Below are 20,322 nucleotides of genomic sequence, written 5' to 3' on the forward strand. Positions count from 1 at the left end.
AAACACCACTTTGCAGGTTGAGTACAGAGCCCTGACACTAATATATTGTTTTTCAAGCCTTACTTTATTCACTCAGTCAAAACTCCACTCTATCAATCAAAGAGTAGTACAATATAGAAACGTGGCCTTTGACCCATCACATCCATGCCAACATTTCTGCCCATCAATGCTAATCCCACTTGTCCACACTTGGACTGTGTCCTTCTATATCTCACCCATTTAAGTGTTTCTCCTTATGTCTTTCAAAAATGGACACTGTACCTGACTCTAATAGATGTTTAATAGATCTCCTCTCTCAGCTGTTCCAGCAGCAGTGGTCTTGGAATTTTGCACTTCTCTGCCAAAGAATTCCTATCATTGATATAAACTCGGCTTTACCTGCTTACTGTAGCTTTAAGGTTTTTCCTGTGTTGAGTTGAGTTGTACAAAGCTACACATGGTAGAATCAGATTCACTGTTGCTCACTTAGTTGACATAAAATTTGTTCTTTTGCAGCAGCAGTGCAGTGCAGACATAAAGTGATTGTAAATTACAAACTTAAGTCAATAGAGAATGATAAAGGAATATTGAATATTGTGGACCATTCATGAATGGAAAGGGAAGAAGGTGTTTCTGAAGCTCAAAGATTGGGGATTCAAGCTCCTGTGCCTCAACCTTGATGGCAGTAACAAGAAGAGGCATCTCCCGAATGTTGAGGATAGTTAGTGATGGATGCCATCTTCTTTAGGCGTTCCTCTTTATAATATTCTATATGGTGGGGAGGATTCTGCTCATGATGGAGGTGCCTGAGTCTATAGCCCTCTGCAGCCTCTTGTGATCCTGTGCATTGAAACATTCATACCAGGCTGTAATACAACTAGGCAGAGTACTTACTGTAGATACATAGAAACTATGTAACTATGGACTGATTATTATTTTTTCTACAAAACTACCATTACTTCCCCACCAATCATGCTCAGCACGAAAGCTGTCATATCAGGCAATTTGCATAAAGTCAGTTGCAGTGACACTATTTACAATCCGGCTGGAAAGGAAGGTGAGCAGCTCAAATATTGTTTGTGCAACTGGAGCACAAACAATTCACCCATCCATCCTGTACTGCTGCCCCTGCACCCTCTCCCCCTCCGCTTCTAGTCCCCTGCAAAAGAACTCATCAAACTGGACTGGAAAACACCATCCTTAGCATCAAGAGATTGTCTGAACAGCAGATTAAATGCAGGCTACTCAATGAATTTCTTGCACCTTGATAATCCTCAGCAGTTAATGATTTAAGAAGCTCGACTGAATTTAAACAAAGTCTACTTTTAAGCAGCTGTTTGTACCTCATTATACTCTCAGAGATAATAAGTATTGTAGAGGGAATTACTATTTGTAGTCTCTCGGTGCTCTATGTAAGGAGATTTACTTTTAATCTTTGATTTCACTTTTAACCAGATGCAATGGGCAGATCATAACAGCATCAATAAATCATACATATTTTATTTATTTCCTTCTGATTTTAATGATCTATTTATCAAACACAAATCAGGATTGAGTTTTCACATCTTTCACAGCTCCATTCCTTTGTACTTGTCAATGTCCTTCTATTGAATTGTATTCTCATTGTGTTGGAATACAGTCAGAAGGGTTAGAGATCAGAGACAGAGGAGATGCTGGAAACTGGAACAACAGACACTCTCCTGGAGGAACTTGAAACATTGAGAAGCATTTGTGTGAGCAAACAAATTGTTGACATTTCAGGACAAAACTTCACACATATAGACATTAGTTTGCACTTGCAAATCATTTAGCGGATCTTCGTCATATCTTTTCAAATATTTTATACAGCTATTCCTCCTCCACTCTTGTTTCCATTATCAGTAAATTCTGACTGTGCTCCCTTGAAACCCTTGTTAAAAAACAGAGCAAGTGGAACTTGAAATCACCTATTTGTTTGTATGGGAAATTGGCAGGGAAGGCTCAGGGAGGACATAGTGTGCATCTATTCTTGTTGCTTCTGGAGCTCTCCGGATGTTTGTACTTTTTTATCTGCATTAATCAACAGATTAGGTGGAGGAATATACAGGCGCATGTTCAGATTTACTGTTACTCCGGTAATTTGGTGATATAGAACATCATGTGGTTGGAAGAAGTAAATTGGAAAAGAATTGATAGACAAGAGCAGATAGACAAAACTGGAGTGGGTGGGGAACTATCAATGTAGAGAATTCATACATTTATGGAATGTTGCAACAGTTAATTTGAACATTTAATGGGGTTGCTGCAAGGAGTCTAGACTGCAGTGGATGGGTAGTGAGGTAGAGCTGTGGAAAGCTCTGGTCAGACCACAGATGTAAATTATGCTCAGTTCTGGACACAGACTTTAAAGATTCAAGATTATTTAATGTAATTTCCTGTACACAAACAAAATAAAAACAAAATAGTTGTTACTCCGGATCTGATGCAGAACAAAAAAAAAGCATGAAAGATGAAGGAACAAATAATACTGAAAAACACATAGTACATATAAATACATCAAATAGCTTGTATACATGGATTGATTATTTGTCCATAAAGTGACACTAGGCTGTACATAAGGTATCTGACAGGAAATAAAAAAAGTGTTGGAGGAGTTAGTGGGTGGAGGTGTTGATGACTAACACTGCCTAGTAACTGTTTTTTGAGTCTGCTGGTCCTCGTATGGATGCTACATAACCACCTCCCTGATGGGAGTGGGACAACCAGTATGTGTGGGATCCTTCATCATGTTATTGGCCCTTTTCAGGCACCTTTCTGTATACTTGTCCTTGATGGTGCATGGGCTGGTGCCAGTGATGAGTTGGGCAGTTTTGATTAGTTGGAGAGTTGTCGAGCTTTCCTGTCTGTCACAGTACTGTTTCTGTACCAAGCAGTGACACAGCCTGTTAGTATGCTCTCTACTGCACATCTGTAGAATGATGCGCAAAGACAACTCTCTTCAGCCTCCTCAGTGGGTGAACTTTCTTGACCGAGTAGGAAGAGTTCTGGGACCATGAGAGCTTGTGTGTAATGTGCACTTCCAGCAGTTTCCACTGCTGAATAGGGGGGGGAGGTGTGAGTGCCACGAGTTCTCCTGAAGTCGATAACCATCCCTTTTGTCTTGTTGACATTGAGGAAGAGAATATTTGTGTGACACCAGGCCTTGAACTCCTCCAGCCGTTCTCTGAAGGCAGCCTCGTCATCATTGGTGATGAGCTCCACCGTTGTCATGGCATCAGCGAACTTGTCAATGTGATTACTCAGGTGTTTGGCCGTGCAGCCACGTCTGAGCAGAGTGGACAGCAACTGGCACAGCACACAGCCCTGGGGTGGGGGGTAGTGCACCCATGGTGAGGGTGATGGGGAGGGAGGAGGGGTTGTGCATCCTGATGATTGGTTAGGAAGTCCAAAACCCAGTTACACAGTGGTGTGTTTAGGCTGAGGAGTAGGAGTTAGTTCACAAACATCTGAGGGACATGGTGTTGAATGTCAAACTGAAATCTAAAAGCAGCATTCTGAAGTGTGCCCTTGTTTTCTAGTTGTGTCAGGGCCAGGTGAATGCCAGTTATGTCATCTGCCATGGTGTAGTTCTGTTTGTCATCATATTGGTGAGTGCCCAATGAGGCAGGAATGGAGTTTTAGATATAAGCAATTATCAGCCATCCAACGCACTCTATGATGATTGGTATCTGTACCTCTGGGCAGTGGTGATTTAGTTCTGAAAGGGTACAGTTCTTTGGTACAGGGGAAAGGGTGGCTGATTTGAAGCATGTGGGGACAGCAGACCGGATGAGTGAAGTGCTGTGAAGACATTAATGACCTCGTGTGCACACTCCCAGAGTACTTGGCCTGGTATGTTGTCTGGCCCAGCCACCTTGTGGGGGTTGGATTCACTGTAGTTTTTCTTAAGCCTGCTGCTGTTATGGAAAATGGCTGCTCATTTAGGAGAGAAGCAGCTTTCAATGGCCTGTGTTATGTTGGCATGTCTCAAAGTGTGCATAAAGTTTGCTTAGAGCATCAGGGAGAAGGTGTCACTGGTAACTGTCAGTGCTACTTTTCGGTGTGTAGTCAGTACCATCCTGAATGCACAGTCCCATACACAAGGGGTTGGAATCATACTGGTTTTCCTGAGTATTTTTTCTGTGGGCACTTCTTGTCCTCTTGATGCTCAAGGTGAGGTTTCTCTAGGCTGATCAGAGAACTGTTCTGGCACTTGAAGGGAGCAACCCAGGCTTGTAGTAAGAAGTGCACCTTTGGGTTTGGCAAAGGCTTCTTGCTGGGCTGTGAACTGACCATTCTTAAGGTGCCATCATCATCTACACACTGACTGATGTAGATGATGACAGATGAGGCATATTCCTTGAGGTCTGTGTCTGCCCCTTTTTTGGCCGCCTCCCTGAGCAGATCTCAATCGGGCCATTCGAAACAGTCCTGAAGTATAGAGTTTGCCTCCTGGTCCTCGTGGCTGGTTCCTTCATTTTCAGCAGCAGTCAATGTGCTGGGATTAGCATGATGGAGATGTAATTAGAGAGGCCAAGATGAGGGTGTGAGATGGCTTTGCAAATAGCACATCTGTTTGTATAAACATGGACCACTCAGTTTGTTCCTCTAGTCGCCATGGTGACATGTTGGTGAGATTGTGTAAAATGGCATGCAGGTTAACATGATTGTAGTCTCCTGCTATTATGAAGAGACTGTCTGGATGCTTGTTTTATGGAGAGCTGATGATGCTGTGAAACTCTCCCAGTGTGTTCTTGGTGATCATGCTCGGAGGGATGTTGGCTGTAGTGATGAACACAACAGTAAATTCCCTGAGCATGTTACGTGGCCAGCATTTAATTGTAATATTTCAATTTCCCCAGAACAGTGACTGCCAATTACAGATAAGAGCTTGATATTGGACTTGGAGAGGTTACAGGGTACAGCATACCAGCAACAAAATTTTGCAATCAGCGGAGTGAAAGGGGACTTGATTGGAATATGCAAAATTCAGACGGGTGTTGGTATAAAGAGGTTCATTCATGACAGGGACTTGTTCAAGAATAAGTAAGCCCATACATAAAATGGAATAAATTATTTTTTCTCAGAAAATTGTGAGCCTTGAAAATCTATTCCTCAATACTTAGAAGTGGAGACTGAAAAACTTTTAGATACTCGAGGAGCAGAAAAGCAGAACTGATGTTACAAATAATCAGCAATAACCATCTTAAATGACACAAAGCTCGAGGGGGTGAGTGACCTACTTCTGATCCTAATTCATATCCATGTAAACCATGAGAAATGGATGTGTAGAAAGCTCCTGTGTTCCATTGAGTTTGGAAGAGTTATCTGAATGTTTAAAATTCAAAGTAAATTTATTATCAAAGTACTTATATGTCACCGTATACAATTCTGAGATTTATTTTCTTGCAGGCATTGTCAGTCAATACAAGAACCAGAATAGAATCAATGAAAGATTACACCAAACACAGCCGACAACAATGAATGTGCAAAAAAAAAAGCAACAAACTGTGCTTAACAGGAAATCACAGGCTGCAGATTGCAGCAAGAGTAATTCAGAAGAAGTATATTTAGAAGTTTTGTAAGCAGCCTGCAACACGTCGCTATAATTCACTAATGCCATCTTGTTCTGGATGATTAAGTTCACCAAGAGGATGGGGGGGGGGGGGTGGGGGTGGGGGGAATGGAGAAGACTTAATTGCTCTAACAGTGAGGAATTGTCCTAAAATTAGAGCAATAGTGTTTGCTCTATTTAGGAGATGTTCCTTCAAACCTAGTGAGTGAAAACCCGGATTACTTATGTCCAATGTGATGTCAAGTCAATTGCAATCCTCCAGTATTCTCCCATCCCTATTGCTGATGCAAAGATCATCACAAAAGGCTCAGCAATCTCCCTCACTTCCCAGAGTAGCCTGGGGTATATCTCATCCAGACCCGGTGACTTATCTAGCTTACTGTTTTTCAAAAGCTCCAGCACATCCTCTTTCTTGATGTCTGTATACTTAAGCATTTCAGTCCACTGTAAGTCATCCCCACAATTGCCAAGTTCCTTTTCCCTGGTGAATACTGAAGCAAAGTATTCATTAAGTAGCTCTGCTACCTATTCCAACTCCATGCGCATTTCCACCATCACACTTAATTGGTCCTATTCTCACACGGCTCATCCTCTTGCTCTTCACATACTTGTAGAATGCCTTGGGGTTTTCCTTAATCCTGGTTGCTAAGGCCTTCTCATGGCTCCTTCTAGCTCTCCTAATTTCATTCTTAATCTCTTTCCTAGCAACTTGCACTTTTTTAGAGCTCTAACAGTACTTAGCTTCTTGAACCTTTTGTACTCAACTTCTTGAACCTTCTTTTTTCTTAACTAGATTTTCTACTCCTTTGTATACCATGGTTCTTGTACCCTACCATCCTTTCCTTGTCTCAATGGAACATACCAATGCAGAATACCATACAAATGTTCTCTGAGAACAATTGCTCCCAATTAAATGTTTTCCCAAATTGTCTGCTCTTATCTCTCTCCAGTGAAGGAGACTGAGTTGTGATCACTACCTCCAAACTGCTCTCCCACTGAGAGATCTGGACACTTGACCAGGTTCTTTTCCCAATACCAGATCAAGTACGGCCTCTTCTCTAGTTGGCTTATCTACATATTGCATCAGGAACATTCCTGAACACACTAACAAGCCCCTTACTCTAAGGAGATGCTAGCCATGCTGGTCAATATTTGGAAAGTTAAAATCTCCCATCACAATAACCCTATTATTATTGCACCATTCCAGAATCTGCCTTCTACCTGCTCCTCAATGTCCCTGTTACTATTGGGGGTGGGCGGAGGGAAGTCTATAAAAATCACCCAGTAGAATTATTGCCCGCTTCCTGTTTCTGACTTCCACCCAGACTGACTCCATAGGCAATCCGTCCATGAGTTCCTCCTTTTCTGCAGCTTAATCCTGCTTAGCAATGCCACACCCCCACCTCTTTTACCTCCCACTCTGTCCTTTTTGAAACAGCTAAAGCCCAACACACTCAGCACCCATTCCTGCCCCTGAGACATCCAAGACTTTGTAATGGCCACAACATCATAATTTCATGTATTGATCCACACTGTTCATTTGCCTTGTTTATGATTCTGCTTGCATTAAATTAAACACATCTCAAACCATCAGGCTGAGTGCACCTTTGCTCTATCATCTCCCTATACTTCCTCACAAACTCTCTACAAGCTGTCTCTGCTTGTGTGCCAACCACCCCATCCTCTGCCTCTTCACTTCGCTTCCCACCCGGGTTAGCAAACCTCCCCTGCCAGGATATTGGTCCCCCACGGATTCAAGTGCAACCCATCTTACTCCCATGTGTAGACTTGAGTCACCGTGGGCAAAGAGATTTGCATAAATGGATTCACATATTTATAAATAAGATCCTATATATAGACTGAGGAAGTTCCCAAGGTAAATGAAATAAATTAATTCATTCTTGAGAAGGAAAGCTTTTAACCTGAATCTTATTAGATGGCTGCAGCTTTTTTGGTGTGATTTTGTTTTGTTTTACATTTAAAAGTAAATTGAGATTAAGTTTTTTTTTGTTTGAAAATTACAAGTAAACTAGGGTTGAAGGACACATGCAGTGATATTACTTGCCAATTACTTAGTTATTTTATACACTGCTCCAATGAATTGCTGGAATCAGGAATCCATAGAAGGTATGTCTCAATGAGTTCTATTTGGTTCAAAGCTGACACTTTTCCTCTTCTTTTAGAAGAGAATGTTTCAATGCTGTAAAAGAATGAATGATTAAAAGTGGAAGCTATCCACCACCAAACCCCTCTCCCACCTCCAAACACCACCCCACCATGGTTCAGACTGTTAGCTTGTCCAGTTTGCAATCTCTTCCTAGGCAGATGTTTCATGCAACATTAATGTAAGATGTTTTTACAAATGGAGGACTATAGCAATAATATAATCTCCAAATTATGGTGTCTTTATGTTGAGTACTGAAATAATACAAAGAAAAATATAAGAATGTGTGCTTTCAAAATTTTGAAAAACATCATCAAAATGAGAATTAAATTAACTTTGAAAAATTGTTAACCTCAATGTACTCAAACTGTTGTGTCTTTACAGTGAAAAGATTGAGGATAAGTGTTGAATTGATTTGGTGATTGCTTTGTTTTTGTCACAAGTACTGAGATATAGTGAAAAGCTTTTGCTTGCATTCCATCCTAGCAGGTCATTCCGTACGAAATATATCAAGGCAGATAAAAAGAGGAAAATAATGTTGTAGAATCTGACTAAATTTTATGTAAAATTCCACCCACCTGAATTGACTCTTTTAGCATTGTGAATGTAAATGTTATGTTTTTTTTATGAAAATATTTGTCGGGTGACTTCAGTTGATAGTAAATTTGGGATGAACGTGTGATCCTTTTCTGCTCCATTTCTGTCAGATAGATTAGATTTGAATCAAAGTTTCAACAATGGTGTTGAAGTGTTCTGTAGGTTTCTGTAAAAGCATCTCCTGTGTAATAGTGATTAATTAGTTTTATGTATAAATCCATTGACCTGCTATTAAAATGTCCAGTTACTATGTGGCTTTGATATGTGCGATGTATTAAAAAGACAAATGAACATTTATGTTTCTACCCTTGGCACATGTTCCAGAAGGGATGTATCAAGGCAAGCTGGATGTGTCAACGTTGCAGAGAAAACTCATTAATTTATTTCACCATGAGCATCTGCCATGATGTAAAATGCATAAATATAGACTAGGAAATTGCCTTCAAAATGTTATAGTTTTAGAGAAAGCGTGTCAGTTTTTCAAATCAGCTATAATAAATGAAAAATATCACTATTTTCAAAATATCTATCAGTCTTTCATCCCAATGAAAGCACATTTTTAATTCATCCATAATGCTAAATACATGTTTTGCAAGTATTGAAGAAGGTCACTTCAATGAATGCATTGCATGCAGATTTAGTCATTAACTGATGAGCCATTCATAACAAAACTGAATTAACTTCTTGTTTTTAGGTCTGTGGAGCAGGGAATTATTTTACAAATGCTGCTATAATCCAGGTGCATAAAGCAGGTAAGTGCATTTTCTACCAACTCTCTGCTACTACACCACATTTAAGTACCTTGCAATAACTTCTTACTTCAGTGGTTGTTAAGTTGATGGAGAAGATCCTGAGAGGCAGGATTGATGAACATTTGGAGAGGCATAATATGATTAGGAATAGTCAGCATGGCTTTGTCAAAGGCAGGTCGTGCCTTATGAGCCAGATTGAATTTTTTGAGGATGTGACTAAACACATTGATGAAGGTAGAGCAGTAGATGTAGTGTATATAGATTTCAGGAAGGCATTTGATAAGGTACCCCACACAAGGCTTATTGAGAAACTAAGAAGGCATGGGATCCAAGGGGACATTGCTTTGTGGATCTAGAATTGGTATGCCCCCAGAGGCAAGACTGGTTGTAGGTGGGTCAGACTCTGCATGGAGGTTGGTGACCAGTGGTGTGCTTCAGGGATCTGTTCTGGGACCCCTAATCTTCATGAATTTTATAAATGACCTGGATGAGGAAGAGGAGGAATGGGTTCGTAAATTTGCTGGTGACACAAATGTTGGGGTGTTGTGGATAGTGTGGAGGGCTGTCAGATGTTACAGTGGAATATTGATAGGATACAAAACTGGGCTGAGAAGTGGCAGATGGAGTTGAACCCTGTTAAGTGTGAGGTGGTTCACTTTGGTAGGTCAAATATGATGGCAGAATATAGTATTAATGGTAAGACCCTTGGCAGTGTGGAGGATCAGAGGGATCTTGGGATCCAAGTCCATAGGACACTCAAAGCTGCTGTGCAGGTTGACTCTGTGGTTAAGAAAGCAGACAGTGCCTTGTCCTTCATCAACTATGGGATTGAGTTTAAGAGCCAAGAGGTAATGTTACAGCTATATAGGACCCTGGTCAGACCTCACTTGGAGCACCTCACTACAGGAAGGATGTGGAAACTATAGAAAGGGTGCAGAGGAGATTTACAAGGATGTTGCCTGGATTGGGGAGCATGCTTTATGAGAATAGGTTGAGTGAACTCAGTCTTTTCTCCTTGGAGTGACGGAGGATGAGAGGTGACTGATAGAGGTGTATAAGATGATGAGATGCATTGATCATGTGGATAGTCAGAACCTTTTTCTCCAGGGCTGAAATGGCTAGCACAAGAAGGCACAGTTTTAAGGCATTTGGAAGTAGGTACAGAGGAGATGTCAGGGGTAAATTTTTTTTATGCAGAGAGTGGTGAGTGCATGGAATGAGCTGCCAGCAGCAGTGGTGGAGGTGAATACGATAGGATCTTTTAAGAAATTCCTGGACAGGTACATGGAGCTCTGAAAAATAGAGGGCTATGGGTAACCCTAGGCAATTTCTAAGGTCCACAGCTTTTTAGGCCAAAGGGCCTGTATTGTGTTGCAGGTTTTCTATGTTTCTAACTGCAGCAACCAGTTTTTTTCCTTGGCTCATTGTAATTCTAACCAACATCTGAAAGTCTGCTTGACATGAAATGAGAGATTTCTCAATAACTTTAAGTTTAAATATTAGTTATAGACATATGGTAGCAGTTTTGCCTGAGTCAGAAGTTCAGGGTTGAATGCTGATTTCAAAGGGCTGTGAAAATAATTCTTGCTGAAACACTAATGTAGTAACAATGAAATGCTGCATTATGGTGTTTCAATATGTCAAATATGATGTTAAACTGTCAGCCATTTCCTTTGTACATAATAGGTACAATTGGCACAATTTAAAAGGAGAGTTTAAAGTCCCTGGTTTCCAAGTCAGTGTTTATATCTGAACCTATATAACTAGTACAGATGCTCTGGTCAATACTGCAAGTTTCTTGTGCATATGTAAATGTGCGTTGTAATGGCATGACATATTAAAAATGAAGATACTTTGCTATCAGATGTATTTAAACTTTAAATGCAAGCTATCTGGTGTCAAATTCAATGATACTTTGGTTTTGCTTTCTTGAGGTACCAAGAATCATATTGTCAGACCAACATACAATCCCTTTACATGGCTTTTTAAACTGGTCTCCTGCCCGAACTATACGTATGAGGTAATGAATTATTTTATCATTTCATTATATCAAATCTTTATCCTACTCTCATGAAGAAACCAAAGAATCATCAATATTTACTGTGCAGAATAAATTCTTTTGATCCGCAATGATAGAGAGGAAAGGTCAAGCAGTGTAAACTCACTTTCTGGATCTTGCCCCATGTCCTACTAGACGAGAATGAATTTCTGTGACCTGGAGATGGTGCATCTGTGGATTTCAGTGCTACAGCCAGCTGTAGAGGCCAGACCATTTGGTATATTTAAAGTGGAGGTTGATGTGTTCCTGATTAGTAAGGGTGTCATAGGTTACGAGGAGAAGACAAAAGTATGGGCTTGAGATCGATAATACATCAGCTCACAGTAATCAAATGGCAGATCAGACTCAATAGGCTGAATGTTTTCTGACTTCACCCTTTCAGAGCACCATCATTCAGCAAGTCAAATAGACCACTCCACACCTCTCCGTTCTGTCAACAAATAGCCATCTCCAGGGCATTGAGTTTTCTGATAACAGACGTCCTTCCTGTCCCTTTCACTTTGGCCCCTAATCCCTAATACATTTTACCATTAAAAAAAAATCCTCTAACCTCCAAACAAGTCATGTCAAATCTTTACTCATTTCTAAAACTCTTTAGCCTTGGGATCATTTTAGGAGATCTCCTCTGAGACCTGTCAAGTGCAATTGCATCATTTGTGTAATTTGTGACCAGTATATCACACAATATTCTAAGGTATTTCTAGCATAGCCTCTTGTTATTATGTTTTGCTTTTCTTAATTACTTAATACCTATAACCCTGTCTTGCAACTCTCAGTGATCTGTGGATATGCACACTGGTTCTGTAAACTTGTTCCCTACAAATCACTGTGGTACAACATTTTATTTTTACCTCCCATGTACCCCACAAATACACCAGTTTATTTTCCCCTCTACACCTGATTAATATTATTCCACCATACACTGCTTTCTTCCTTACATGCATAATTTGTAAACTTCTTAATAATTTACACGTTAACACTCAATAATACTTAAATATCTCAAAATACGAAGAAACTAATATTGAGCTCTTCAGACCTCCTGGGTCTCCGGTGCAAAGCATTGCAAAAGGCTGCAGAGGGTTATAGACTCAGCCAGCTCTATCATGGACAATCAGGAACATTTCAAGAGGTGGTGTCTAAAGAAGACTGCATCCAACGCTAAGGATCCTCACATGTCCTGTTCACATTACTACATGCACTCAGGAAGTACAGGAGCCTTATGACCCACATTCATTCATTTTGGAACAGTTTCTTCCCTCCATCTTCAGATTTCTGAATGGTCCAAGAACATTACCTCATTATTCCTTTGTTTTGCACAGTTTATTTTGTTATTTATGGTAATTTTATGTCTTTGCACTTGTAACGTACCCTGTGACCGGGTTAAAGAACCAGCAGGAATGGAAAACGCATTAGAGTCTGGTATTGCTAATAACTAATAGTGTTTATTAGTAACTATGCAATACAGTAATATAAATGCAGATATATCAAGCAGGTTAGCAATGATATATATGTACATAAGTGTGGAAATAGGAACAAAACTACGCTCTTTCAAACCTAGGGGTGAATGAATAGGGTCTTACGATAATGAGCTGAGTTCAGTTCAATTTGAGGTATTTAGTTGAGTAGCATTGCAGAGAGAGAGAGAGAGAGAGAGAGAGAGAGAGAGAGAGAGAGAGAGAGAGAGAGAGAGAGAGAGAGAGGGAGAGGTGAGCTGATGCCATCGATCTTCCCGTTGTCTTCCGAAGTCCTGTTGTGGTCACTGACTATGACCATGATATGTATGACCGTTCTTCAGTGGTGGAATTATCACCCAGGTAATGGTGGACACACAAATAATTCCTCACCAGTTGCACCTGTTCACACTGTGAGAGCAACTGATCAATTTCCCCGAATCGATCCTCCAAAAACCCCACCTTCTTGTGGGTGCAACAAAGCTCGTTCAGTGTCCGAAACTGCGTGTCTGTCTGTGTCTCAGCAGACTTGGTTATTATCTCCACATATTGAGCACTTCCCACCTTCTTTATAGGGCCCCTGCCCCCTCCTTCTTTAGTCCTGATGAAGGTTCTTGGCCTGAAACGTTGAATGCTCCTTTCAACGGATGCTGCCCGACCTGCTGAGTTCATCCAGCTTTTTTGTATGTCTTGTTGGACACCAGCTGTCCATCAACCTGCTCCGCCCTCCTCTCTCTACAGGAACTTTTGCAAGCATGCGAGTGTCCATGTGGAAAGGTAAACAAGCTGCAGAGAAACCATAAAATCAATCTTTCAAGCAGTCTCTGTCTCTCTCCCTCATTGAATTGGATGCCTCCCTCTCTCACACTTAATAGCAGCACAGTTCATAGGGTCAATTCTGGACCCCGTTCCAAACTGGGGTTACCCGTGACACACTGCACTGATGCTACAACACAAGAAATTTCATATAATAAGACAGAAATAATAAACATTTAGAAACAACATAGTTACATGTGTACAGTGAAAGCTCACTACTAGAAATAATTAAGTATTTAGTATTAAAAAAGTCTTTCTGCCAAGCTTAATCTGCTGAAGCATAAACATCAAAGAGAAGTAAAACAACTGAAAGTCTCTGCAGGAAAAACATACCATCTCCTTTCTCACTGAAACCCCAATCTTGCATCCATCTTTGACCGTTGGATCACAGGTCAGATCAGTTTAGGTCGCATGTCACTATCACTGGGCAAACTCAGGAACCCTGTGGGATTGGCAAAAGGCCAAGAACTGTTCCAGCAATATCAACTGTCACAAATACCTCAAAGGAAGCCATCCTTCAGTCACTTTCTGTATATACTCTGTGAGTATAGAAGGAGATAGAAGGAGAAAGCTTAACTTGCTGTTTATGGTTGGAAAGCAGTATTTCCCCTTCATAACCAGTTATTTAAGTGACAGTTCTCGCTGGCATTCATTTTCATCCCTAGTGGTCCATGAAGTGAGAAGGCAACTCCATAGTTAAGCACATTGGTCACAACACAAGGAAGCAGGGACAAGCTCGCCCCAACATTCAGTGTGATCATGGCTCATCTACACCAAGCTTCCAGTCCTTGTCTGCATCACATTCCCAAAACTCTTTACCCCATCTTTCAAAAATGTACCTGCCTCCTCATTTAAATACATCCAATGATCCAGCCTCCTTATCCCCCTGAAGTAGAGAATTATCACAATCAGTAAACTCCTGTAAGCCAGTCGAGGAAAAGGATGTAAATTTATTCCTCATGAGGACATCCATGAAGTAGATGAGTTCTAATGCCTATCTAGTTAGTAGTTTTATTATTACAGATGATGGGTTAAAATTTCCAAATTATTTTCATTAATTGAACTCAGGCTATTGTAGAACATATAACACTGAACAGTACACAGGAACAGGCCATACAGTCCACATTGTCTGTGCAGACCTTTATACCAAATTACACTCCACTACACATGGAGTATATCCTACTGTTCCTTGCCTGTCAACATATCTGTCTATAGATTAGAACAATTTTTGATACTAATGCAATGCTATTTAATCTACTTATCTAACCTGTTGCAGATGGGAGTATGGATTAGCTTCACCGTTATGACCCAAACATTTTCAGGTACAGCTCTGTTCATTTCTGGTACTAATTCAAACACAGTTTTCCTGCACATGTGCTAATCACAATGTTCTTCTAATTTCTTCCTAGTTGCCATCTTCGCTCTGATGATCTCTCTCCAGCTGATAATGTGGGCTCAAAGGAAACATTACAAATATCAAAAGGATATTAAAAATTATCCCAGTTACAGAACAGCTTTGATCCCATTTATACTGTAAACAACTGAATTCAGTGCAGCTCGACTTTTGTACATTGAAGTAAAGAGAGTGAAAGTTCAGCTTCAAATGAAAATAAATGGAAGACATGGAAAGATGGTGACCACCTTGCACTGACTTGTACTGTTCCACAAGCTCAAGACCAAGTGAGGTATCTCTGTTGTTGTGAAAACAGAGATGGTCAGTACATCTGTGGCAGCATGAAATATATAAACACAGAAAACTTTGTTGACATAAGGAGGCATAAATTGCTGAAAAGTCAATGAAAATAAATTTGTTCTGATTAGATTCTGAAGACAGATATGGCCAGAAATTGTCCACAGATGTCAGGACAGTTTAGTTACTCTTGTTAATCCTGATTGAAAGAGTTGAAATGAAACTACAATACATCCTACCGACTAGAATCCTTGGCATGCTTTTATATGACTTGACTTACACTGTTAATAGTCATTGATCTTGTGATACAGTATATTTAAGGAGGGTAATTTATGTGCAATTGACATTATTCCAAGTCCTGATTCTATCCCATCCTGGCAAAGATGTAAAATCTCACTGCACCTGGTAGTGATGGATACCTGGATGCTCCCTAAAATTTAGTTCTCTCTCCACGGGGAAAGAAAGAACTAAGAAAGAGAAAAATATATATAGTAAAATACTCACACCTCTAGAAACAACACCCAACCTTTAAAATTAGACTGGGCAATTTAAATTATTAAATGTATCAGTTTTTGTAAGAATGAATTTAATAATAGAGCAATGCAAATAATCCAGGAGCTGTTGGAGTCACAGTGTAGCACTTTCTTGCCACTGCTTACTGGACAAATTACACATTCATAATGGAGATCATACAATATTTTAATTTTCAGTTGGTTTTGGGCCATTTACATTGTGCACCACTGCCAATTCACAGTCCCAACAAAATGAGCATGAGCACCAATCCAATTAAAGTTATTGCTCTGAGATACTCCATTTCAGCAAATTCGGGCTCACTACTTTTCCTTCTGGGGACCATTTCATTTCTATCTGATGAAATAGTGGGGACTGTGGAAATACTCCATGACTGGTGATATGGTCATGGCTCACAGCTACCCAAGGTTTTGTTAAATGAAAATTCCTAGTCTTCCAGGATCGGATGTTGAAGTAACAATCAGATGATTCAGAAGCAGTCAAGAGGAGAGTCAGCCAGAGAGTGTTGTTGTCAGCTCACACGTGGATATTGATGACATGTTTTTGAGTGATGGCAATGTGCAGAAGCAAGAATGACGCATTAAAGATAGGTCACTGGAAAATTCCCTAGAGTGTCAATGGTCTGATTCTCTGGCTATGGTCAGATGGTTATACAGTAATTGGAATCTTGCATCTTTTCAGTAGAAGAGTGATTAGAAAAGGACTCAATATCCAACTTTATCCAATGTACTGGTCAATTGAGAATGATTATCTTTAATATATTCACATTGGATGCTGCTTGACACTTTGGCTCAGTCTGCATTAGACTATGGCAGTGTGGAAGCCTAACTAGAGGATTTCAAATACACTTAGTGGAGAGGATGAAGGAAATATCTGTGATTGAGTGAAATAATGTTATTGATTTGTTGAATCTGTCTGCAAAGCAATAGACACTATAGAATGGAGTGACACTATAATCCACTAGACCAAATCAATGTAGTCCAGCCCTCTCACAGCAATGGGGGTGGTAACTTGCATTAAATAACAGAAGAAAGGACCTTTCCTTCCACTGATGCTGACATGACAATTACAAACCAGCCTACAATGAGACTTATTCTCCTTAGCTGCTTGCACAGAAAATTGTCATCACCAAGCTAGTTTCTACCTATGTTATTTACCCTATATATGCTCTGCAACTAGTCTTGAACCTAGCTAAACTATTTTAGTACAGTTACTGACAATATGGCTTAACATCCAGATCGTCTATTCCAGAAACATAGCCTGATTCACAGTAGAGCTATTACAATCCCATCAAAAGGATAGGAAGACCCATCATCTGTGCTGTTAAGTGGCACTCAGTCAAAGTTGACTGCTCAGTTGGTCCATTACAACTGTACATCATTTCAAGCAAAGGGCAGAATATATGCATTCTGAAAGTCAGAGTACTACAGCACAAGAAAGGCCCTTAACACATCTAGTCTTTGCAGATCTGTTTCACTGCTTAGTCCATCCACCTGCTCCTGGATCGTAGCTTCCAAATACTTCCATCCATGCAACTACTCAAACTTTCCATAAACATTGTAACTGAACTGACATTCACCACCACCGCTGGTAGTTCCTTCCATATGTGCACCACCCTCATGTTCCCCTTAACTATTTTACCTTTCATCTAACACCTACAGCCTCTATTTCTAGACTCTCCCAGCTCAGGGTAAAAAAAACTAGCATGTATTTACCGTCTCTATACCACTCATAATTTTAAACACCTCCTTTGAATCTCCTCTCATTCTCCTATGCACTAAGAGATGAAGTCCTAATGTATTCATTTGTTTGCTTTAACTCAAGTCCTCAATTCCTGGCTGGATCTTATAAATTTTCAATGCACTCACTTAAGCTTATGTACTTCTTTCCTAAAGGTTAATGAACAGAAATGCACACAATACTCCAAATTAGGCCTCACCAATTCCTCACCCAACTTCAACCTAACAACCCAACTCCTATATTAATTAGCCTGTTATATGAACCCCAATATGCAAAAGCTCTCTTTATGAACCAGTCAATCTTTGATGCCGCTTCCAAAGAATTATGGATCTGTTTTACCAGATATTTTTGTTCTACTGCATATGTCAGTGTCTTGCCATTCACTGTATAAATCCTATCATAATTTTATCCTGCCAAAATGCAACACCTCACACTTGTCTGCATTAAATCCCTTCTGCTATTTCTCAGCTATTTAAAGCTCTTCCAGACCATCCTGCGAACATTGATAGTGTTACTCGCTATGCACAACACCTCCTATCTTGGCATCATCTGCAAATTTGATGTTGCAATTTACCGCATTATCATCTAAATCATTAATATAGAAGATAAATAACAACAGACCCAACCCCGATCCCTTTGACTCACCAGAAGTCACGGGCTACCAGAAAGAGAGACAACCATCTTTTGCAAACTAGCTAGTACTACTCTGTCTCTTCTGCTAAACAATATCTGAACCCAAATTTCAGCTTCTTTCTGAATGTCAAGTGACTAAACCTTCTGGACCAGCCTGCCATGCAGGACTTTATCAAAGGCTTTGCTAGCACTCTTGTAGATAATGTTCACTGCCTTTCCTTCATCAACTTTCCTGGTAACCTCCTTAAATTTCTACAATTTCTTGTCAAGATGGCGGCGCGACGCAGCTTGTAGCGGCCACTCCGGAACTGATTATCAGTTATTTGTGAAGTGGGGTGCTGTATGCAATCATAATAGATTGAAAATGGACATGGAAGCACTGAGAAACATCGGGAAATTCCAGGAAGACCTTCTTCGTTGCTGCTGCTGCTGTGAGGTCTGGGACTCTGCTGGGAAGAACAGGCCCCCAGTCCTCGGGGTCGTGTTGCCGATGGCCATTGGCGGGGCCCTCTTAATACGCTCAGCAGAGGATAGTGCTCAGAGAAGCTGTGCCGGAGGGGATGGTTGTCGGCTCGGAGGTTCGACGGACTCAGGTCACTTTTGGTGTGTGCTGTGTCTGCGAGGCTGGTTTCGACAGAGCTTTCATTGTGTGCTGCGTCTGCAAGGCTGAGTCGGGCAGTGCCTAGGAAGTCCATAGCAGGGGTACTCCCTTCTGCTGCCGGCGTGGGATGGCGAGTAGTTCGGGACCCTGGGGACTTGTGGAAACTGTGTTGATTTCTTTTGAACTTACAGTCCTTTAACATCTTGGACTATTTTTACTGTGCCCATAGTCTGTTTTGTTTTTATCAATTATGCTATTGTTTGCACTGTTGTAATTATGTGGTTTTGTGCATGTCTTGTAGCTTTAGTTTTTGGTCTTGTTTTTGTCTGGTGGATTTGGAGCTCCTTTCCGGGGAACATGCTAGACAGCAGCACGATATTAATACGCAGCAGCCTCTCTGGACTCTGGATTAGGGATTGCCAAATATTACGTGGATTTTCTGGTGTAGTCTGTTTTGTCATATGCTTTTGTGATATAATTCTGGGGGAACGTTGTCTCATTTTTTAACTGCATTGCATTTGTGGTTTCTAAATGACAATAAATTGAATCTGAAACTGAATCTGAAAAGCTCCAAGATTGGTTACACATGACCTACCATGCACAAAGCCCTGTTGACAATCCCTAATCAGTCCCTGTCTATCTAAATGCTTGCATATCCAATCCCTTAGAATACCTTCCAATAATTTACCCACACATCAAGATTATCAGCCTATAATTTCCCAGATTATTCTTCGAATCTCTTTTAAACTCAGAACAATATTTGCTATTCTGTAATCCTCCAGCAACTCACACATGCTAAGGACATTTTAAATATCTCTGCCAGAGTATCTGTAATTTTTGCACTTGCCTCCCATAAGGGATACTTGTCAGATTCTGAGGTCTTGTTCACCCTAGTTTTCCTCAAGCAGCAAACATCTCCTCCTCTGTAATCTGGATACAGTTCATGACTTCACTCATCTATAGACCATGACTCCTGGGGAAATACAAATGCAAAGAAAAGTCATTTAAGATTTTACTCCTCTTTCAGCTCCATGCATAGATGATCTTCAAGAGGATCAGTTTTCTCCCTTACTAATCTTTTGCTCTTAATATATCGACAGAAATCCTTGGGGTCCTTCACCTGGAGCAACCTCATGCCTGCCTAGCAAACCCCCCCCCCCCCCGATATCCCTCATGAGTTGTCATGCATTTCTTGTAATCCACAAGTGTCACATTTGATCAGAACTGCTTATACCTGATTTGTACCTCCTTCTTAACCAGGTCCTCAATATTCTTCAAAAACCCAAAGTTCTTTAAATCAGTTCATCTTGACTTTTATGCAAATTCTGTCCTCCCAGTGTTGAAGCCCACCCACTTACCAACCATTAACTTTGCCGGAAAACACTCAATCCAAATCCACACTTAAAAGATCCTTTCTGATGGCATCAGAATTGTCCTTTCTCCAATGTAGAAACTCAACCCAAGGACCAGTCCCATCTTTCTCCATAATTATCTCAAAACTAATGGAATTATGATCACTAGATCCAAAGTGTTCCTCTGCACACACTTCTGTCACCTGCATTGTCTCGTTCCCTAAGAGGAGATACATTATTGTGCCTTGTGGGAAATCGACATATTGATTGAGAAGCTTTCCTGAACTCATTTGACAAACTCTATCCCATCCACTCCTCTTATAGATAGGAGTACCCGTCAATATGCATAAAGTTAAAATCTCCT

The 20,322-nt window shown here is 40.5% G+C and overlaps 1 protein-coding gene across 1 annotated transcript in view; it reads left to right on the forward strand.

Moving 5' to 3' along the window:
• LOC132397467 (trans-2,3-enoyl-CoA reductase-like) overlaps positions 1-14,948 on the forward strand; it is a 182,099-nt gene extending 167,151 nt beyond the window's left edge. The window contains exons 9-12 of the mRNA XM_059976299.1: positions 9,028-9,085; positions 11,020-11,105; positions 14,688-14,733; positions 14,821-14,948. Of these exons, the coding sequence (XP_059832282.1) occupies positions 9,028-9,085; positions 11,020-11,105; positions 14,688-14,733; positions 14,821-14,948 (318 nt within the window). The remainder of the gene's footprint in view (positions 1-9,027; positions 9,086-11,019; positions 11,106-14,687; positions 14,734-14,820) is intronic.
• The last annotated feature ends 5,374 nt before the right edge of the window (positions 14,949-20,322 follow it).

The sequence above is a fragment of the Hypanus sabinus genome, chromosome 7, assembly GCF_030144855.1.
Source record: "Hypanus sabinus isolate sHypSab1 chromosome 7, sHypSab1.hap1, whole genome shotgun sequence".
NCBI classification, from domain to species: domain Eukaryota; kingdom Metazoa; phylum Chordata; class Chondrichthyes; order Myliobatiformes; family Dasyatidae; genus Hypanus; species Hypanus sabinus.